Source organism: Apaloderma vittatum, unplaced genomic scaffold, assembly GCF_000703405.1.
Source record: "Apaloderma vittatum isolate BGI_N311 unplaced genomic scaffold, ASM70340v1 scaffold12990, whole genome shotgun sequence".
In the NCBI taxonomy this organism is placed as follows: domain Eukaryota; kingdom Metazoa; phylum Chordata; class Aves; order Trogoniformes; family Trogonidae; genus Apaloderma; species Apaloderma vittatum.
In genome coordinates, this window is record NW_009694078.1 from 4756 (window position 1) to 26689 (window position 21934).

The window sequence follows — 21934 nt, forward strand, 5'->3', positions numbered from 1 at the left end:
TGGCTGGGGTGACATCCCAGGTGGTGGACTCTGTCCTGAAGTCTGTCTGGCCGAAGGCAGCCAGCCACCTCCTGCAGCAGCACCGCAGCCTCATGGTGCCAGGGCCAGATGCCAGGAGAGAGTATTTTGCTGCTGGGAAATGCAGAAAGCCACTTGCTAAGCCATCTCCCATGAATGCACCAGGCTTGCTGGGCTCACTGGAGGCTGAAGCCCCGTCAGGAGCTCCAGGGAAGATCCTGGGATCTAATGCTGGCTCCTTCAGTTCAAAGGGGTTCAGAAAACCCCCTCAGGTACCCAGCATGGGTTATTCACTGGGCTCAGCTGCCCCTGTCCAGGACAGCCAGCTGCTGAGCCAGCTGCTGGGCTATGGCCAGCATGGCCTCTGGGGCGGCAGCTCTCGTGGGAGCCCCTCTGCTCCAGAGAGGGGTCCTCCAGAGCCCCTCGACGTGCACTGGGGAACTGTCAAACTGAGGTCGTCAGTTGTGAGACAGCAGCAGCAGCCTCTGCCCCTGAGCCCTGCTGACATGGAGAGCCTGGCGATGCTGCCAGCGGGAAGGGATGGCTGTGGGGAGCTGCAGGCTGCGATGGATGGAGCACCCTTCGCCTCCACCCATATATCCTTTGGGGGCAGCTGGAGAGGTCCCTGGGCTTGGCTGGAGCTAGGGCGGTCCCTGGGCTTAGATGTGCTCCTCTTGTCCTCTGTAGCCACAGCTCAGCCCAGCCCCTGCCAGTCTCCCCAGAGTCCCTGCTGCTTCACAGGGGGCTAAAAAGGGAAGGGCAGGAAAGGGGTCCTGAGCCATGGAGGGGCACTGCTGCTCCTCAGGGTTGGTTAGAAGCTGTAGTGTAGCTGGAGATAGAAATCAGGAGCTCCCAAGCCTGCTCTTAGGCCATCCTATGCCAAGAACAGGAGTCTTATGGAAATCCCTGATTCCACCAGCCTGAGAAGTGCCATGGGGAGTGGCAGCTTCCTTGGGGATGCTGAAGGGAAAAGCCAGTGGCTGCCCAGCCAAGGATGAACCCTCTCCACCCTGCTGCCAGGCCATGGGAAGGGGTTATCCTGGGCACCAGGCATGCATGTGCCAGGGCCAGTGCTCCGGGATGTGCTGAGCTGGTTGGGCTGCTGCGTGCAGGCTTTCCTTGACCCCGAGGCAGATGCAGGAGGCGCTGACCCCCAGCCACCTGAAGAAGGCCAAGCTGATGTTTTTCTTCACCCGGTATCCCAGCTCCACTCTGCTGAAGACCTACTTCCTCGATGTGCAGGTAAAATGGCAGGACATGGTGCTAGTGCCAGCCAGGGCTCCTGCATGGTGTGGCACCAAGCCCGCCTTGCTGGGGAACCAAAGGAAAGAGGATGCTCTCATGTCCCCCACCTCGTTGGCAGGAACAGGGGAGCGGCACCCACTTCAGCATGGGCTGCCTTGAAGCGGGTGCTCAGGGCTGTGGCAGACCTGTGCTACCAGGTCTTTGCTCTCTGCAATTGAGGTGTTGGGGTTAAAACACCTCACAAATGCACCTCCTTACCGAAGGGTGGCTGGGATCTTAATCTGAGCAGGGAGAGGCACCGTGGACACCCCCACAGTCCTGGCTGGTGCTTTTGCATCCCTGGGGCAGGGCAGGGTTTGAGGCCAGACCAAGAGTGAGTGGCTGGGCTTGTGGGGCTCAGGGGTTGGCAGGCTCTGAGCTGGCTTAATGCCTGTCCTCTGGCTCTCCCCCGCCAACAGTTCAGCCGCTGCATCACCTCCCAGCTCATCAAGTGGTTCAGCAACTTCCGCGAGTTTTACTACATCCAGGTGGAGAAGTTTGCCCGGCAGGCCCTGCTGGAGGGTGTTGTGGATGCTGGCACCCTCCGGGTCTCCCGGGACTCGGAGCTTTTCCGCGCCCTCAACATGCACTATAACAAGGGGAATGACTTTGAGGTGAGGAGGGCGAGCTGTGGGACAGGGGTGGCAGGGTGGTAGGGCCCGGGGACCTGCTGGTGCTGTGGGCTGATGCCTGTCTCGCTGCAGGTGCCGGGTCGGTTCCTGGAGGTGGCCAGCCTGACGCTCCGGGAGTTCTTCAGTGCCGTCAGGGCGGGCAAGGATGCCGATCCCTCCTGGAAGAAACCCATTTACAAAATCATTTCCAAACTGGACAGCGACATCCCAGAAGGGTTCAAAGCTGCCGGCTGCTCCCAGGAACTCCTCCGCAGCTGAATCTCTGCGAAAGCAGCCCCAGGTCCTCTGTGCAGCCACCATGTACTAAGCACCTCACAGGCACTCTGTGCAGCACTCAGTATTCTGAGTATTTTCTCTCTGGCCTGTAAGACAGCTCCTTGGGTGAGATCCACTACTTGCCTCAGGTGCTGGGATTTTATGCTGTGTGTTTTATTCCCGTGCTCAAAGCTGGTGGGGTCCTAGCGGAGACCCTCAGAGGGGAGGGATGGAGATGAAGTCATCAGGTTGGAGCCTGGGAAATCGCTCCGCTCCAGCTCTCTCTGTGACCCATGGCAACATGCCTTCCTTCTCTTCTCCCAAGGGCCACAGATCAGGGCAGGCAGACTTTGTGTTTATAAAGCAGGCAGAGGTCCTAGCAGTGGGCAAAGTTTTCTTGGCACAGCAGACCAGTGGATGTGCCCAGTCCAACAGCATGCCTCGGTTTGTGTCCAGATACAACACACCAGTGTCCAAAGAAAACAGCTAGTGAATTCCAGCATTTCAAGCACCCCATGGGGATAGTTGACCCTGTCTGGGAGTTGTAAAAGCCGTGTTTTTTGTAGCCAGAATGAACAACACTTCCCTCTGCCTTCTCTGTGCTGTTTGGCAAAAGCTTGCCATGCAGCTGTGCGCTGCAGCCAAGTAGGTAAGAGTGTGCTGGTGGAAGTGGCCCAGGAGCGACCACTCACTGGCAGCATCACCTGTGATGCCGAAGGAGAGGAGGGTGCGCAGCCGGCACCGCTCAGCCCCACAGCCAGCCCCCATCAGCCCATCACCTGGGAGAAGAGTGTCATGTTAAACACCCAGCCATGATCCCTCACACCATGCTTCCACTGGCAAAGCTGCCCCAAACGTCTTGTTTCTGCAACCTGCCCGTAATGAGAGAGGAGCATTATTTGGGACCTGTCAGTCCCTGTGAATTATAACACGAGCCAGTGAAGAGCTGGGTCCCAAGGCCTGCAGCCCCATTGCTGTACGGTTGTAAACCCAAGGAGGTTTCTTTTCTGTGTGACCAGGACTCAGTGGCTGCTTTTCCACATGACGGAGCGTGGTGAAGCATTTTGAGGGCTCTCTCTCATCTGGGCAGAGGTGGCGATGGGGAAGGAAAGGCTGTGGAGGGAGGTCCTGGGAGATGTATGGCAGGAGGGTTCTGGGAGGGCAGCAATACATAACTGTGGGTGAGCAATGACATCCCTGTACAAAATGCTTGGGGAGAAGAGGATTAGGAGGAGGTCAGCATGTTGTTGGATGTGCTGCAAGGTGCCAGCTGTGTACTAGAGCACAGCAAGTGACACAGGAGACAAAAATCACAGCTCCAGCATCAGACCAGCACATGGGGTGATCTGCGTGCAGTGAGTGCATCTGCAGGGGCAAGGAAGCGTGTGATAATGCCCGTCAGGGCTGGATAGGGTCTCCGAAATAGGAGTGGTTTTATAGTGGTTCCTCCCCACTGTGAGTGCACCTAGCTAGATTTCCTGCTTCTGTTTGTATGTTCATTTCTTGAGGTTTCTATATTTTACAACTCCAACACCAAATTTACTCCACCCATTTTTAAATAAATGCATAGTTTAAGTCCTTTACAACCCCTAGAGACCTGCCTGATAACTTCTGCTTTAAAATGTTACCCTGGGAATTTCTTGCCTTTTGTTGGGAAGAGAGTAACACTACAGCAAACGGGCTTACTCCTCCTGCCAGCGTCCCTGCAGAGCCAAGCAGCCCCCACTAACCAACATGCTCACATAAACCCACACCCTCACCCAGTGCCTCGGGGTCAGCCTGCTCTTAAGTGCAACCTGCTGGGAGGATCAGGATGGGGGGCTGGAGGCAGATGGAGACACATCCCAAAGCTTACTGGTGCTGGACTTGAATATACAGCATGAGAGAAAGTGCTGCTGGTGGCACCATAAAGGGCAGGATGGTGCCGTTACTGCAGGCAATAACTACCTCAGAGCTCAAGTAAAGCATTGGGTAGGCAAAATCAACACTGCTAGAAGAGGCAGTGATGGTCTGGCTCAGGGAAGGGGTCATTAAATTCTTCTAGTCCTAGTTTAACAATCAGGGGACATAACATACATGTTTGATGAAATACCCCGGTGAAACAAAGCCCTTTTACACAGAGTCTACGGGGGAGCAGTTTCTTGCCTTCTCTGCTCATATGCAAATTTGTGGGTATCAGTAAAATCGGCAGGTGGGGGGCTGCGGGCAAGCAGTGTCCCAGATCACAGAGTCACTATGGGGCTGAGCTTGGCAGGGACCTCTGGAGGTCAAGCAAGGCCATCAAGAGCTGCTTACTCAGGACCATGTTGAGATGGCTTTTGAGTATCTCTAAAGAGGGAAACTCCACAACCTGAGCATTATATGAAGATGTTGAACAGGACTGGACCCAGTATTTGGAGCAATATTTTTGCTCCAGTGTTTGCCATATAACTCCAAGGGAGTGGGAACTAGAGAACTGTGTTTTACACTGCCTTTGTGGAACATAGAACAGCCTGACCACAACAGATGTCATCTCACATCAGTTATCCTTTGCTTGTGATGAGGCCTCACCACTTGTATTAATAGGTTGAATTCTGCCCAGACAGGTTTTCAGAAATTGGGAAAAAAAAGCAGAGCTACCAAGACTCTGCAGAGGATCTAAGAGGTCACTTTTCTGGTTGGCATTTTCCCCAGCAGCTTTTCAACACCCTGTCCACCTTCAGCCCAGTGTGACAGAAAGCACAGATGTGCCAGGGATGCAGAGGAAGCATCTACCCCCACTTTGGTCACTCCATGCTCTCTCTGCAAGCAGAGCCCCTATCTCAGGAGCCTGGGGTGCAGCTGACTCTTCTGGGGGTGCTTGTCTGGGAGGTGGCACTCAGGCAGTCAGAGCTCTGCCGTGCAGCACTGGAATGGGGTCTTTCAGCCATCTAGGTCACAGGAGCACTGGTATGGAGAAGGCAGCACATCTGTTGGGACATGGGGAGAGCTGGGGTTATTCTACAGGCGATGGAATCTGAAGCATAAGGGAAATAGGGTGTGAATTATTAAGAAATTAGGGTTTCACTGGCTGTGCTGTGCAGGGTATGGTGTGCAATTTCACATACATTCTATTGGTGCCCAAGATATAGCAGCTAGTTTTCAAAGAAAGACAATGGGTGCCTGTCACAGGGAGATTTCTACTGACAAAGTGTGTCTGCCTGGAGGGCTGAGGGGAAGAAGGGAGAGCTGCTGCCCACACAGTGACTGCAGTCATGATCCTCAGGCTTGGGTAGGATTTTTCTTCACAATCTCCCACTAATTACCAGAGGAAGCAAGGGGCATAGCACACTCACCTACTGCTGACTCAGTTTGATCTTTAAAAAAAAATAAAAATTCTTTCCTTCCCTCTATCCAAATTTCTGTGGTATATGCAAAAAGCTCAGTCCTCTAGGAGCAATTCCTCAGGGCTATCCATTTATCTTTCCCATTGCATTCATAACCCATTCCACAGCAAGTGCACTCAGCCCACACAGCTAAACAGCAACAAAGACTGCTAAGCACTAAAAATCGTCGTTTCTTGGCTCCAGACTGCTGGGATCCTGGAGCAGCCGAAAGAGGGAGATGTGACTACACTGACTAGGCTGGCAAGGCCCAAGAGCCCTTACGTACTCCTCTGTGTTTTTACTTACCACGAGAACCCTTATTATTCACATGCAGCTAATTAGAGCTTGGAAAAGTTCCTAGCAAATGTCCATTCTGTGTGCCAAAGTAGCTTGGGGGCAAACTCTGACAAGCAAAAAAAGTCTGTTTTCTCTTTACTCCTGCTAATGACTTGGACCTGTCGGCAGTCACTGAACCAGCCCTAGAGGTCCCCAGCTCAAGCAGGCAGATGTTCTTGAAAGGGACCTTCCCTCAAGTATATCTCAGAGTCGTATTTGGCATCAGGTCAGCTCTCTCCAGGTAAGCACCCCCTGGTAAGCCAGTGACCCCATGCTCATGAAATCTCAGCAACATTCGCTGTCCCATCACATGCAATGGAAGGCTGGATTGATCCAGGTTGCAGCATAAATAACATCTGAAAGATCCGACACCACTTTTGAACTGTAGAGGACACCCCTTCATCTGCCTCTGGCATGTGGAGCCGCTCTGTGCCACAGAGCCGGCTCCACTCCAGGGGAAGGTGAAGCCATGCATGGAGAGACCATGGGGATCAGTCACAAAGAGAAAACATCCTGTGGGGTCCCCCAAGAGAGACTGGTATCTCTAGCTGGTAGCAAAAGCTCGTTCATCCTGCACACCATCAAACAGCATATTAGCATGAGGCATGGACCGAGGGACGGCAGCTGGGGCTGTGCCAAGCGCAGCTTCACCGCAGCAGCAGCCTAGTTGAGCTGCTCTCCCTTGACTTAGCCACAGAAAGCCCTGTTTTGATGAGACAGGGGCAATGGTGCCACACAGGGAGGGCTGCACTCTCCCTTTGCGGTGCCTCAGCTCACCTGCCTGCCTGCAACAGCTCAGGTGCAAGCGCCAAAGCTTGGGCGCAGAGAGGAGCAGGGTGGAGAAAGGATGTCTCGCAGGGAGCGACAGTGAGGCTGTGGTGTGACCTGGGGGCTTTCCAGGGAGATATTTACTCTGGGTAAGGGTGCATAAAGGAGTGAGAGGATAGTCAGCCTCTGCTGGAAGCTGAGTGCAGACTAGTCTCCAGCACCCAAAGCCAGCAGGTTTTGCTGGGGGTAACGCTCCTCTTGGAGGGGAGGCAGGCTGCCACCAAACGAGGACGTGCGTCCACACTCAGATAAACACCAGACTAGTAAATCCAGGTTGCTGCGTGGCAGGTGAAATCCCATGTCATGATCAACTCTCAGTTCTTTTCTTTGCTAACATACAAACATTACAAAGACCTAAAATTTGAGGAATTTCCTATTTTCTCCCTTTTGAGATGACTTGCAGCATACTCACAGTAAGCAAACATAGCTACAATCAGCCTCTGCAGTATTTCTGTAGGCTTCCTGAATTTAGTGATTTGTTTTTTAGCACTAAGCTTTTGATTAAAAGTTCACAGGGTAATTTTAATTTTGTGTTTTGGGGTCAAATACCAATAAAACAGGCACTACGGACTCTTTCTTGTGGCTGTTTCCCATTACCTACTAAGCAACTCTTAGCAACACAGCCTTAAGTTTAAGTGACACGAGCCAAATAAGCTTCCCTGCTGCTGTTTATTGCTCAGGCTTTTATTTTCTCACTAGTTGTTCTACTAGATTAACAAGGATTGTTATTAAAAATGCCAACGTGTACCCAACAAGAGAAATCTTTTTGTCTTATCACAGTCCTGGAAAATAAGCAGCTAAGAGCAAGTGGTGCAGTGAAAAGCCAGGAGTATGAAAACCACAAGATAGAGAGAAAACCCTGAAACTTCAAGGAAAGTATTTTACTAGATTTCCCAAAGCACATATATGTAAATCCATAGCTTTACACAAAGAACAGAAATTTTAAAAAAATACTTTGCATTATTTAAAAAAAATAAAAATACCTGACAACATATATATATGTATATACATATCTATACATCTCTAGACAAACCCATCCTCATTTGGTTCTCAGAAAGCAAGCACAGATTATTCAACAGCGTAAGTAATTGTCTTCCATTAATAACTTCCAGATCCGTGAGTAAGAAATAGTAGAAATATGGACAACTTCTGAAAACACCTTGAATTCAAGCTCAAGGGCAAAGTGAGGCCAGCCCTATGCATCTTTGTGTCGACTGCGCCGCCATGGCTGGCAGCACAACCTGTGTTCAAATAACAACAATTACAAAGGCTGTTGCTAAATAAACTGCTTTAGGAACAGTAGCTACAGTTACAGAAGGATAATGCTGTAGAAACGGTATTTTTAAAAGCCACAGCGCCCTCCTCTCTTGAGCAATCATAAAGCAGAACATCCTCTGTCCACATTTAGCGATGTCCCGGGCTGCAGCTGTGAGCACTGTGCTGATCAGCAGCAAAGCCGTACGTTCTCCACTCGGACAGCTGCTGGCCCAGAGATTTTTCTCCTGTTTATTCTTTTGTGGCAGGGGGGGGGCCCGCAGCGTGGCATTTCCAACTGAGCACAGAGCACCACGGGTTTTTCACTTGGCAGTGGACCCTTCAGATGACCTCTGGGTAGAGCGCAGGCCCCTGGGCGGCACCTGGAGTCGCCGCTGCCATCAGAGCTCGATAAAGCCTTTTACTGCATTTTTCTTCATCATGCTGCCTCTTCAAACAGATCATTTATTCTGCAACTCCTGAGCTTCAAAGCTATCTCGCCCCCATTTCTCACTAAACCTTCAATGACCAGTGCCATTCAGAAGACCAGAGCAATCTTGGCAGGCACTGGCAACACTTGGAAGTTGGAAACACCATCTCATAATGGTCCCATCAGTGAAGGTCTCTGTATCCATGGCACAGGATCTTGGCTTCCCAAGGCTGTAAAGAGTGAAGCCAAGGTGGGATTGTTTGATCTGGTGACAAATGTTCTGTTTCAAGAACTTCATGGAGCTTTGATTATTTCTTGAAATATAAAGGAGTGACAATACTATACTCACCCATATGTTAACACTTAACTGGAGATGTCCATTAACACCACAACTTAGGATTTGCTTGTGTAAGCATCTTCCATACCTGCAATGTAACCAGGGTGCTACTGGCAATGTTTTCTGCATTTGGTCACACCAATCAGGAAACAAAATCCTTGCAGATCCTGGGCTGACTCATAAAGATGATTGCATTTCATTTTTCAGAAGGGGCAGCCCTCGTGCTGGAAGGAATTATCTCTGGACCAGTGTTTCTTGAGCAGCTACTGTGGGGAAGACGGCAATGGCACAGAGCCTCTGTTTGGTGTCAAACAAGTTGTTGCCGTGTGAACTCTTGAGTAGGTTAGACAAAATTACAGAATCCTCTTTCTCCAAAGTTGTTGCAAGCTTGTTTCCTTAAAACTGCACTGTGTATTTCAAACAAAAAAAAAATAGCAATTTCTTTCCTTTACACACTTGGGAACTCCAGCAGCCATCCTGTTCCCTGCTAACAGCCTACAGTCTGCCCGCAGAACACACCCATAGTGAAACCCACCACCTCCTCAGGGTATTGATCCACTCAGATCACCACACCACCATCTGTGACCGCTCGCCCACAAATTACTGGTTACACAAAAGCAACTTTAGCTTTTGACTGAATGACAGGCCAACACTTAGGTGGGAATACCCTAACTTCAATTCTCAAGATATGTTTCTTAACAGGTAACAAATGTTAGGGCCCCAGGCAGCCAGTAGACTGGCATTTACCATCAGATCTTACCTCTCTTAATAGTACTGTATGGCCTGTTACGTCAGCCACAGCCAACCATCATCCTCGGAGCCGGCCAGCTACTCTTTCTGCAGAAGTTGTTCTCTGGCAGCCAGTGGCAGTAGCAATTCTTTGCAGCGCATCTCCTTTCCTTGCAAATGATGCTGGAACCAGTGTGGAAGGTGGTACTGGAGAGTACAGCACTGACATCACCCAAAAGCAGCATGTAACATCCCAAAATGTCTTTTCAGGAACATTCACTGGCCCTCGCATCATCCCTGTGACATGCTCTAGTGATCCAAGGATCTTACGAGTTGAGCAGTTTGCAAAGCTCAGTTCACCATCTCACAAGACTTGTCCTACAAGCCTTCTGGTGTCAGTTCAGTTGTCTTTATTCGGTACATTATACAATGGCCATGTGTCTCCAAGCATCCAGTGGCCTTTTCCACTGGAAATAAACCACAGAGTTAGGAGCCTCATGCTCAAAAGACAAAAAATGCACGCTGGAAGCTGAAGTTGATAAAGGATCCTCAGACACACGAAGTAACAATTAAGAGAGCTGGGGGAGAGGAAGGCGGAAAGGATAGATGTAAGCATTGTAGATGTAACTCTTGAGGTCATGCAGGTGTAAAACAGGAATTCTAAAAGTAAGAGTGATGAATGGCATTACAAAAAATTCAGGCCCTTTATATGAAATATCCGCATAAAATAGCCCTAAATCCTGGTACAAAGGAGCACTGAGATTAATAGGGAGAAAGGTTTTATGCAGACGTCTCTCCAATGTCTATTTTCCCCATAAGACATTTAAACAGAACTGCAGCATTGGAAAACGCCCTGCTGTGACAACTCAGTTCTGCACTGTTAAGACATTGCACGTAGGTGTGTTATCAATATGACTGTAGCACAGCTCTGGACATTCAGTGCCCCAGCACACGCATCCACACTGTTCAAAATCACGTGTGATTCACCCACCGTCCCACGTTACGATGTACCATCCCACCAGCTCATTTTGCAAAACGGAAGAGGACTGACTCATGAGAGTAAACCTTGAGATGGAAATGAATTAGTCTATAAGAAGTTACAAGGTGGTTTCTGAGAAGCATCACTGAAGACATGCATCTTTGTGCCACTCCCTCTCTGGTTACGGGGCTTATCTGCTCCACATTAACTGTTCAGAGCTTGGCTCAGATGCATCCCGGCTGCAGGACGGAATCCCTGTGTGCATAGGGGTCAAGGGCAACACGTCAGTGATGCTGCTGCTGCTTCCAAAGGCAAAACTGCTCTCAAAATAAACCAAACTCCATGAGAATGACATCAGCAAAAAAAACGCCGGACAAACAAACAAATCCTCATTGATAACAGCTTAAGTTAAAAAATGGTGCCTAATTGCTTCTGACCATTCTTCTCACTAAGATCATCAAAAGCGGCATTTTGCATATTATCCTATTTTCAAAACCTTTGATTCTGAATTCCAATTCTTACTTTTTCACAATGTATTTCTACCCTTTCACACTTTCTAGAATTCCCCAGAATACTGTCCCAGTCTTGCTTTTGCTGCCAATTTATATCATCTTTGCCAGGGAAGATGCCAACCAGATGCATATTTGTAAAATATTTTAATAAGATTAATGACTTTAAGCTCAATGGAATCTTAGTGCCATTATTTCCAGAGGTCTGTCTTCTCCACAGCTGGCGTACAAAGGTAAGAACCATTAAACCAGTTGAAAACAAATCAACAACAACAAAAAAAGCAAGCAACTTGTGTATTGCAGGACGTCAACACTATAATACACAGACCTCATTCTGTACATTCAGGTCTATGAAACTCTGTACTCACCAGGTCTATATAACTTGACATAAATACAGAGGAAAAGAATAAAGTCACAGCAAAGACTGAAACCTAAAAAATGGCACATACAGATCATAAATCTTGCTCGACTGGACTGTTCCAGTTGGAAAACTGAATGTAAAAGAAACTGATTTTGGCATCACACATTCAAGTTTTATATAATATACAGATGAGGTGCATTTAGGACCTGTGCTAGAAAACACAAAAAAAATGATGGCCTATTAGGCTAATTTTCACAAGGAGAGAAGTACATTACTTGTCTCTCCTGTACACTGAGGCTAACAAGTACCTTCCACTGCTGAAAACGGACTTCTCTCATTTTGATGCATATAGCCAAGGACAAATTAAAATAAAAGGAAATGCCACAATAATCCAGAAAAGGGAATTCAATGCATACTACAAGAAATAAGCTACACATACTTATCTTCGAAAGGTAAATCAACCTCCTAAACTGGAAGAACTAATATACCAAAGACTCAGTCTAAAGCATTAATCTAAATAAGGGACTGATACAGAACTGCTGCAGAAAGATTATCTTCCAAGGCAATGACATTTGAAATTCACCCCTCTGTGAATAAAACCACCCAGACGAAGAACATACATAAATTGCACTCCAGCAAAAATGTCATTACCAGCCCTGGACCACACATCGATTGTGAAGATTTATATGTAGTGTGTTTTCCTGAAGTTCTTTTTTCGCTAGGAATGGTAAACAGCTGTCCACGAACAAGAGCACTGCAACTCGCATTTTCTATGTACAGAACTTGGCACCAAAAAGGCCAGATGCTGAGAAGACATGTCTGAGTGGAGAAACTTTGCAATACTCCTTGAGAAAGACAATGTCTACGAGATCGCTCAGCTGTAACACACACAGTGGAGGAAATCATCTCCAAAACTCCGACTGCGCCAGATTCCATCACAGTATGTAGTGAAGAACGGCCTCTGAGGAAGAAATTGTCTGGACAACTGTGGCTTTTCACACAAAATTCAAGACTATGATTTAGAGGCAGAATCCAAGAGACTATCCAAGCAGAGTACACAGTGACAACATGCCATGGTCAGCATTTTTGCATTTAGTAATACATAAATCATGCCAGTTTTATCTTCTGGAGTCTTTTCCTCCCACATAGCACATTTTAAGACTAGCTTAGGAAGATGAGAAGGACGGAAATCCACAGGACTGGGAGAATCTTCTACAGGCCAGTACTGGGCACAACTGACAAACATAAATCGTGCCAGTTTTATCTTCTAGAGAGTCTTTTCCTCCCACATAGCACATTTTAAGACTAGCTTAGGAAGATGAGAAGGACGGAAATCCACAGGACTGGGAGAATCTTCTACAGGCCAGTACTGGGCACAACTGACAAAGCTGGAGATGGAGAAATATTTATCACTGAAGGCCATAGGTGCCATCAGTTGCCCAAATTGACCCAGTCACCTCTTGGTTTTACTGAGGTAAATCCAGCTTTTTAGCACACTAGGAGCAAAGCAGCATACTCACCATGCTAGTGCCTCTCCCCACCACATTTATAGAGAGCTTGCTTAAAGGGCATCTCAATACTTGTTGTCTCAAGCTACATCTGAAGCATATATACTGTAACAAGGCTTTAACAGAAACAGTTTTACATAAAAATTAGGAAGTACATCCAAGTTTACTTTAGGAACATCCCTTCAGCCTTGCAAGCAGATTCTCTCCGCCTGCTGGGAGAAGGGAAAGGAGATACAAATCATTCTACTCCTAATAAAGGAATATGTAGATTGTAAACTCCTTGGAAAAGGGTATTCACGTTACCCTTTAACTATGAAGTACCTACTGCTAAACAAGCAGTTATCACCTTGTACTTAGCGCAAACCTGTGGGAACTGTTCACACCAGAGCTTCGAGTATGTTTCTTTGGGAGAGATCTCAGCAGTGTCTCTCACCAAGACAAAGTTCTGAGATTTCTCAGCCAGAGTGAAGTTAGTGGGTTCTTCTATCAGAATTACCTTTAGGGCTTCGATTTAAATATTCATCCTTATTTTTATTTACTCCAGGAAGAAACACACACGAGATTCGGTAAGAAACCTTGGAAGGCTTCAGAGGAATTATTTCTTGCTACAATATATTTAAAGACTCTGCAATCCAAAAGCAGCTACTAGCATTTTAAATCCTGTTTTCCATCAGATGTCAGCAGTTGTCAGGCTTTTTAGCAGGATATAAAAATACCATCTAATTTGGATGCCTCTCTTTAAGGCAGAAGGAAGATTGTGTTCCATATTTATGCAGCAGGTTTGTTCAATGGAGCGCAAAATCTTGACTGTGCACTGCAAGCGACACTCCACACAACAGTGCAATGTTAATCCACGGAAATTTTTTCCACAGAAAAGTGGTGACTTTTTCTTTCATGAAGTAGAAGTTAATGGTTTAAAACTGTATCAGGCAATATAAACCCACAAAAATTTAATTATATTGGAAATCATTTCAAGCTTTTGTTTTGTTTTGTTTTGTTTTCTCCAATTTAATACTAACATGAAATCAAAGCTTTAGTGCCATCTGGTTGTCATTACCTGAAAAATCTTGATTTTTGTGTGAGTCTAACTGAAGAGTACATTGAGATCTGCTAGAGACAAGTTAATTTGTCCAGGTCTTTTTTGAAGAAAAGAATTTGGCAACTTCAAAGGAAATGGAAAAATAAACACTTCAACGAATAGCAGTAAAGACTCACTGCTTGCACAAGAGTTCTGAGCATTCACAGATGAAATAGTGTGTTTGTTGGCAAAGCTGTATTCTGTGCTTCAAACAGTAATACAGAATTCTAAAAAAACCAGAAGCTACATGTACAAAGGCTAGTGCCTGCATCAGAACCAGTGGTTAAACAAAGCTTTTATTATTATCTGCATCGCACTTACCAAAACAGAATAAAAAGATAATTTTTAAATGTTGCTTAAGATACCTTATGTCATTCATATATGGCGTAGTGCCAAATTCAAGTAATTGTCTGTATTACCTACCTGTCAAAACAAGTTTGTGGTTTTTTTTTCTTTGCATTTTAAGATCATTTATACCCTGAAGCAGGGAAAAAGTGCAGCACTGTCCCTTTTCTGTGCTAGTCCTGAAAAAGGTAACATTCCACAAGACTTAAACAGAAGACGTCTTAGTTTTTGAAAGATGATTCTACTTTTTTTTTTTTGCAATGTTTCAGTTTACATGTAATCTGTTAACAGTTTGTGCTATTGAAGAGAATTAAAAAGTACTTTCAAATCATCCTTAATTTCAAGACTGCTTTCTAAATCAGCTTGTTCAACTATACTTTTTGACCTGCAGACAAAAAACCAGTAGGGATTAATTTCGGATTCTCCACAAATAAACACGCATCCGGTTGCTAAAGCAGACACCTCAGACAGTGGAGTTGCTAGTACATCCTAGAAGACAGAATTCAGTGCACATAATTAAACTAACTGATTTATCTTTTTTGTTGTGGTTTTGTTTTTCTTCATTTGGATGGAGAGTTTTCATTTCTCTTTCTTTTCACCGCCAAGGAGCACTGCAGTTGTAGTTTCTCTCCAAAGACAGTAACATCACAGGAACTGGTGAAGTGGTACCAACCTTGCACTCTTCATATACTCCCCCTGAGAGTACTAACCAAACACGGCAATTCCATATATGAACACACTGATCACAGCAGACAACTCAGATGTCATCCTAATAAACAGCATCAGGAATTTCTTGCGTGACACTGAGCACCCATTCATACATGTGTATCTTGATCAGTTATAGAACCAAACTTTGTCCCCATAGACACACACACGGGGAAAAAAACATGGAGAAATATTTCAGTGACTGCCACTAAAGAGCACAAGCCCTAGGGAAAGGCCACCCCTCCCAAAGAGATTCCATTGAGTTCCGCAAGTCAGAAGCAAAAAAACCCCAAACCCCTGTGCCACTTCCACCCAGGCAGCTTTGAAGTTTTGCATGTTTAAATCTTAAATCCTGCAATCCAAAGAGACCAGAGCCTCCGGACAAGAAACCTAACACAGAATGAAAAATATAAACCACTTTGAAACACTTTTGTCTCTTCATTTCCAGTAAGTTGCTGTACTTTTGCTTTGGTAACCGTACTTGCACTTACCTGGTTTAAGCAAAATCATGAATAAAAAACTGACATTCGGCTTCCAAACACTATTAATCAGCTAGAAAGTGATAATCCACCTGAATGAAATAACATCATCAACCTACATGCATAAGGAAGATTTAAGGCTCCAGGCTGCAGATCCAGTACCACGCAAATTTGGAACTGGTAGAAAGAGACATTGCAATTGCTGGAACACTCCACTGGTAAGAATGAAATAAAACAATTTCACTATGAAGAAGGAAATGATTAATCCTGAGCAAAAAACAGAAAAAAATCTGTGTCCCTTTAGTTGGCTGAAGGATTCTGACTCACACCTGTAGGAACGGATGAGTAGAAGAGAAAACAACTTTGATTCAAGCTTTACCAGAGAATAAAGATGATTGCCCTAGAGATTCAAAATAGAAAAAGAATTGTGCCATTCATATTTTAAATGCTAGGAAGTATCTGTTCTTTCTCTTCTCATACTATTATGATAAGGAAACTAAGAATAACTGGTCTTACAGCACCACATTGTAAGGACTTGAATTTCTTTTTACCAACTTACAGTGCACGTTGCAAACGTGTAGATCTCGGCTGAGATGGCCACCTCTGCTCCCGAAACATATGATCTCACCGTATGCAGGCTGTCCTTGCAACAGTTTGACCCCAGATTGCCAGCGGGCCTCAAGTTCAGTGTTGAGACTTCATTTCCCAGAAGTAATATGTGAAACATTAAATAATGAAGAGAGGCATAATAGAAAGGAACGATGTATCCATCAGTATTTGGCTTCCTGAGGATGCAGACCATGTAAATGCTCCACAGGCAAAGAAATCTCCCAGTGCTGCTTCACCTTTCCAGTCCATGTAACACCGAGTTACAGCACTCCAAGAGGGTTCCTAAGTTTCGGTTCAGTTAGCCAGCTGCAGGCTGGCAGAAATATTAGGAACCTTCACAGCAAAAAGCACAATTCGCCTCCAACCCAGATCAACCATATTTTCTTCAAGTCCCAAGGTCATTCCAATACTGTCTGGGTTTTGAAAATTTTGTCACAGCAATACTAATAATAAAACAGCACAATCGGTTAAGGTAAATTCTGTCCAAAGGGCATGACATGATTCGCCATGACAGATGCACTAAATAAACGGATAAAGAATAATTTTCTTCTGGTAACAATAAAATAATTTACATGGCAACAAGCTCTTGCACAAGCTGAATTACTTCATTCCTTTGAAAAGGGTTCTCAGAGCGTTCCAATGATGTTGAAATCTTAAACTGGGAAAAACTGATTTGGGCTGCAACATCATGTTTTTCTCTCTCATTTAAAAGCACGCTAATGACAGACTATTCTTCTTCAGAAGCACACTTGTGACTTAAAAATCAGGGTTCTTCATAATTTTTAACTATTCAACTGGACCGGAATCTGGCTTTTTGGTGATAGGTCAATATATTTGTTTCAGTGTAATATTACAACTCAGCTTTTCCAAAGTGAACCTTTCACAGAAGCCGCTACTGACACCCTACTCAGAATCTCCACACTATCTAAATGGTTGTTCGGAGATTAAAAGGCTTAGAAATAGTTTAAAACAACGCCTTACAAACAGACAATAAGGGCTATGTATTTTCTCTACCAACAGACACACAAGAAGAAATCAATGGACAGGGTTCACAAAGATGATTGAAGGGAGGTCCAAAAAAACCTACCAAATCTAACTTGGTGGGTGACATAGTGAAACTCTAACTTGTACCAATATAAATTCTTCCCTTCTAAAGACTGGGAATTAATAATGCAAGGTAAAGTTGTTTATCCATCTTGATGTAAATATTTTTAAAAACTCATTATGTTTCCAAAGCTGATATAAAATTCTATGTTGTATTTTCACTCTTTCATGCCATAGTCAGACTATCATGCTTAATGAACAATCCTCCAGTAAAACACCTTACTGAAGATGACAACTAAACTTCATTCACATTGCAGCAGCATGTCTGAGGTTGCACATGCCCTTGCAAAAAGCATATGCATTTCTACCCTGAGCCGAGTAGTTTCGATATTAAAAGAGCAGGTGGTCTTGAGAAAAAACTGAAATGCCATAAGAAACTGTAATTCAGAGAAAATACTCTTCCAACAAGTCAACTTTTCTCAAGAGGTAGCAACTCCATTCTGCAGCGGCTGATGACATTTTTTTGCTCTTTAAAGTACCGTGCACTGCACAGAAACAGCCCAACGTAGAGTTAATCACAACTGCACGCATGGGCAAAGAGGGATCATTATCCAAGAGTGCTAGATGCATATTCTCCTATTCAGCCATCAATGACAGTGGGGATTCTTCCTGCTCAGCACTGTAAAAGATTCTACTGCCAGTATCAGTGAGCAGATGATGAGTAAGAACTAAATCAGGATCAAAACTTGCTGGATTCTGTAGCGAAGGCTTTTCCAGATGAAAAGCAAAATCACTGATCACTTACTCTGACTACGACTATCTAGCTATTCTCAGTTCTGTCAGCAGCAATGACGATTTTTTCCTTTTCTTCTCTTGCTGAAGGACTAGAGTATGTAGAATCTGCTACAGGCTGTACTTCTGGCATAAGTTATTTGAGAGCCACTTTCCATCAAGCAGATGAAGACTCACCTGTTAAACACTCAAACCAACTGAAACAAATGGCAAGGACTATGGAATGATATTTCTGTACTACAGAAATGGAAAAGTTCTGATCAGGAAAACGACAAAAAAACCCAAGCCCTTCAGCTGGTTCTGATCAAACGGTCTGACAGTCTGCAACAGTACGTTTCTGTAACCGAACTTCACGTGCATTCTCTGTTTCTAAGTCTACATGCACCACAGAAGAAACAGTGTGACCCCTCTGGGTGTTATCTGCCAAAATCATTTTCAAAGTTGTTAAAAACAGTACATAATATGATCAGTTCTGCCACACGCTATCCATTTTCATGCTCCAGAAATTTTATTTGACCTGGAAAGGAAAACGTTAGAAAAGGATCTGGGTTCAGGTGTATTACCAAAAATACAGACAAAACCATCTTCAATTCTTAGAAGCCAAGAAACAGCATCAATGTCTAACAATGGTGTGCCACAAGACCTCAGGTTTTGTTACAGACAGCTAGGATAGACTGAAAGCTACTTCACATATACCCAAGAGTAACTTCTCTGAAGCAAAGACTGCCTGATTTCCACAGCAGGAAACAATACTGATTTCTTGTTAACTATTAGTTTCCCTTTGCCAACAATTCTGTCGAGCAACATTTTAAAAGGAAAGCATATATGCTACATAATAATGTGTGTATGCAGAAAAAGAGTATTTATTACTCTCCATTTTAAAAACGCTGCATTCAGGGAGCTTGATTTTCTGGTATAAAACACATTCAGGGCATAACACAAGTTCAGCTGTTCCCCTTGTTTACCAAAGAGCTTTCAATCATGCACCACAGATAAGGCTGAGAAACATCTGATAAACCAAAGCACTAGAGTGCCAAATAAAATAATCTATTAGCACCATGGCTCTCCTTTAACAGCAGGAACTACCCTACACCAGAACTAGTTGAGTTTACCAACCTAGATGCAAACCCCAATGGAATCATTCGACAAAAGAAGAAAGAATAGCAGAGAAGAAAATTAAGGACTTCATTTTTTTTTGCCTCAGAAAGATCAGGAGAAAAAAAATCCAATTCACCAGTAAAACAGTAATTTCTCAGACTTAAACACCTTGTCTTGTTACAACATTGTTAATACAGGACATTTGCTTCAAAACCTAAGGACAAAAGAAAAGTTTTCATGAGCAGACTTGATGCTGTGCAGAAGTGATATACCAGCATCTATGAGGAATTTGTAGAACTTCCAGTAGTACAGACTTATTTATCTTTTTCAGCAAGCTGAATGCATTTATTAGAGGAATGGAAGAGTGTAACTTCTGGTCTTTGTTGCTTATTTTAATGACATTTATCTACGAAACAGTGGATTTATGAATGGAATGAAATACCCTTATCAGTGAGGACTAAAAGACACAGTAAGACCAAAACGAATTTTCGAGGCTGCCCTCCAGAGAACTCTGTAGCAATTGTTTTCAAGTTTAGCATTACATAAATGTTTCTCATACATTACTACCTTGAGTATTTCGGAGCCATCCAAAAGAATCTATACTCATGTAGTAATGGAAATTTGACATAATTAAGAAACTAAGGATCCAAAAAACAATGAACACCCCTGCTCTCCAGGAAGAACGAGAACAGTATGACTTCTAAAGGCCAGCAAAACCTGGGGCCCTAATGGAGCTGACTACGAGAAGAAGAGTAGATGATAAACCTAGAAGACAGGACACTTTTCAGAATATGAGCACAGCACGTCTTCCAGGTAAGGACAGTTCTGAGAACTGTCAACATGTGACCACAGACCACATTTAAAATGTCAAACAAAAACCATGCTATATGGTCCACCAAGAACACCAAGTTCATCGTGAAATTTATTGTTCTGCTTCCTAATACAATAAGCTACAAGGTACATACAGTATAAAACGAGAACAGCCACAAAGCAAAGGTGATAAACATTCTGTGACAGTACAGTGGAGGTAACGTCTGTCTAATTCTTCCACTTTATCCCACAAATAGCAGCTAAAACTACTGGCCCTCCCCCTCCCTCCCCTCCAAAAATATTAAAAAGTAAACTGACTCCCTCACTTAGGAGCAGCGGGATTCGTTGGGTTTTTTTGAGGGCACTGGTTATCTGCCAATATCTCAAGAAAACTGCTGAAACTAAAATAACAAAGAAAAACTGTGAAGGTGGGAGTGACATGACCCATGCAAGATGCTCATGACACCTTGGTTCTCTTCTCCCCAGAGCAAATGGCCTGCAAAGAAAGGAAAAGTTTGTTACACTAAGTAAAACAGCACTTAACGTGGTCAGAGTTCAGATAATAGTAAGCAAAATCTGAACTAGACAGGACTAGGCATACAGCTAAACTACTCTTTCAATGAAAACAATCTTCCTGTTAATAAGGTTTGAGATCGATAGCTGACAATCCTCCTCCTGTTATATTTAAATATTGCACAGGAGGGTGCACACTGAAAAGGGCAGAGCTAATACCTATTACAAAGGCTCCAAAACAAAGAATCGTGTCTAGGAGAACTCTAACAATGACATGAACTGCAACATCAACTCTTAAAAACATCAAGGCTATAAACATACAGGAAGACTGAATACTTACCTTAAAGGCACAAAATTCCATTTAACCACTTTTTCAAATATACTTGGTGCGGTTGAGGGCTCTCTCAGCAAGATGACCACTTTCATCTGTTATCTTTTCCCAGTCTGTTTGTCCAACAACAAAACCAATGGCCCTTTTCCTGTCTGCATCTTTTTTTTCTTCTAGGTCTGCCCACCGCACCTATGGAGAACATACTGTAAGTAGGATAATCTAAGAAATCCCATGACAAGTCTAGGCTTCCCACTGCAGATAAAAGAATTCTAATTTCTACTCATTTTCATTCAAACAGTTAAGTATTAATTTGTTTTCCAATAGGCAAAGATGGAAACTACACCAGTAATTCAACATCCCAGGTGCTCCATGGAGTAGAATAAAGATACAGGTAATTTGCCTTTTCCATTTCAGTGCTACAATTCTGAGAGCTTAAGTGTAATTATTTCTCTGTTCAAAGTAATGCTTTCTGCTGGAAAAAATATCAAAAATTCATTTAGTGTCTTCACTTTCTGTACAACTTGTCTTTCAATTACACAATGTAAACATCTGGAAGACTACAAAACTACAGAAGAAAATTTTTAAAGAGCAACTCAGCAATGAATAAGTTTTCTTCTCTATCTTAGAATCAAAGAATGCGTTGGGTTAGAAGGGACCTTTAAAGGTCACCTAGTCCAACCGCCCTGTAGTGAGCAGGGACATCTTTAACTACATCAGCTTGAGAGTCCCATTAAGCCTGACCTTGAAAGTCTCCAGGGATGGGGCCTCCAGCAGCTCTCGAGGCAACCTGTGCCAGTGTTTCACCTCCTTCATTGTAGAAAATTTCCTCTTTATATCCAGTCTAAATCTACCCTCTCATAGTTTAAAACCATCACCCCTTGTCCTGTTGGAACAGGCCTTATATTTTCTGTGACACATTTCTATTTAAATCTTCCCACTATTTCTTTCCACTAAGAGACTTCTTCCTGCATGTTATCTCCCATCTTTACAGCTGCAGCCATCTCCTCTGTGGCTCTTCATGGTCATGCAGATCATCTGCATTCACCTTGTTCAATCATACACAGTCGTTCCCTCACCCACCACTCCAGACCCCAATGGGAGGGAGTGCAACAGGGAGGCAGCGAGGGAGGTCAGGATGAAGGGCTACGGTCCAGAAGCTCAGCTGGAACACACGGGTGCAGTACAAGAAAAAAGAGGAAGTGAAGGGGCTCTTCCTTGACACCCCGAGTGATCAGTCCCATTCAGCCTGATTTCTCACCCAGAGACATAGCCTTATTGTCTTCCTGCCAGCGCCCCCCTATTCCACAGTCTGTCTGGACTTCCCCA

At 44.6% G+C, this 21934-nt stretch overlaps 2 protein-coding genes across 2 annotated transcripts in view; one reads left to right on the forward strand and one right to left on the reverse strand.

Moving 5' to 3' along the window:
* The first annotated feature begins 1152 nt into the window (after positions 1–1152).
* Positions 1153–2192, forward strand: PROX2 (prospero homeobox 2). Its single transcript, XM_009866331.1, has 3 exons — positions 1153–1260; positions 1722–1916; positions 2007–2192. The coding sequence occupies exons 1-3, from the start codon at positions 1153–1155 to the stop codon at positions 2190–2192; spliced, it is 489 nt and encodes a 162-aa protein (XP_009864633.1).
* Positions 2193–19861: 17669 nt separating this feature from the next.
* YLPM1 (YLP motif containing 1) overlaps positions 19862–21934 on the reverse strand; it is a gene marked incomplete at its 5' end in the record, with an annotated part of 33902 nt that continues 31829 nt past the window's right edge. Inside the window, 2 exons of the mRNA XM_009866342.1 lie at positions 19862–20260; positions 20618–20797. Of these exons, the coding sequence (XP_009864644.1) occupies positions 20651–20797 (147 nt within the window). The remainder of the gene's footprint in view (positions 20261–20617; positions 20798–21934) is intronic.

Coding starts and splice junctions, on each gene's coding strand:
- PROX2 (XM_009866331.1), top strand. CDS start 1,153: ATGCAGGAGGCGCTGACCCCCAGCCACCTGAAGAAGGCCAAGCTGATG. Junction 1,261..1,721: donor CCTACTTCCTCGATGTGCAG/GTAAAATGGCAG, acceptor CCCCGCCAACAG/TTCAGCCGCTGCATCACCTC. Junction 1,917..2,006: donor ACAAGGGGAATGACTTTGAG/GTGAGGAGGGCG, acceptor GTCTCGCTGCAG/GTGCCGGGTCGGTTCCTGGA.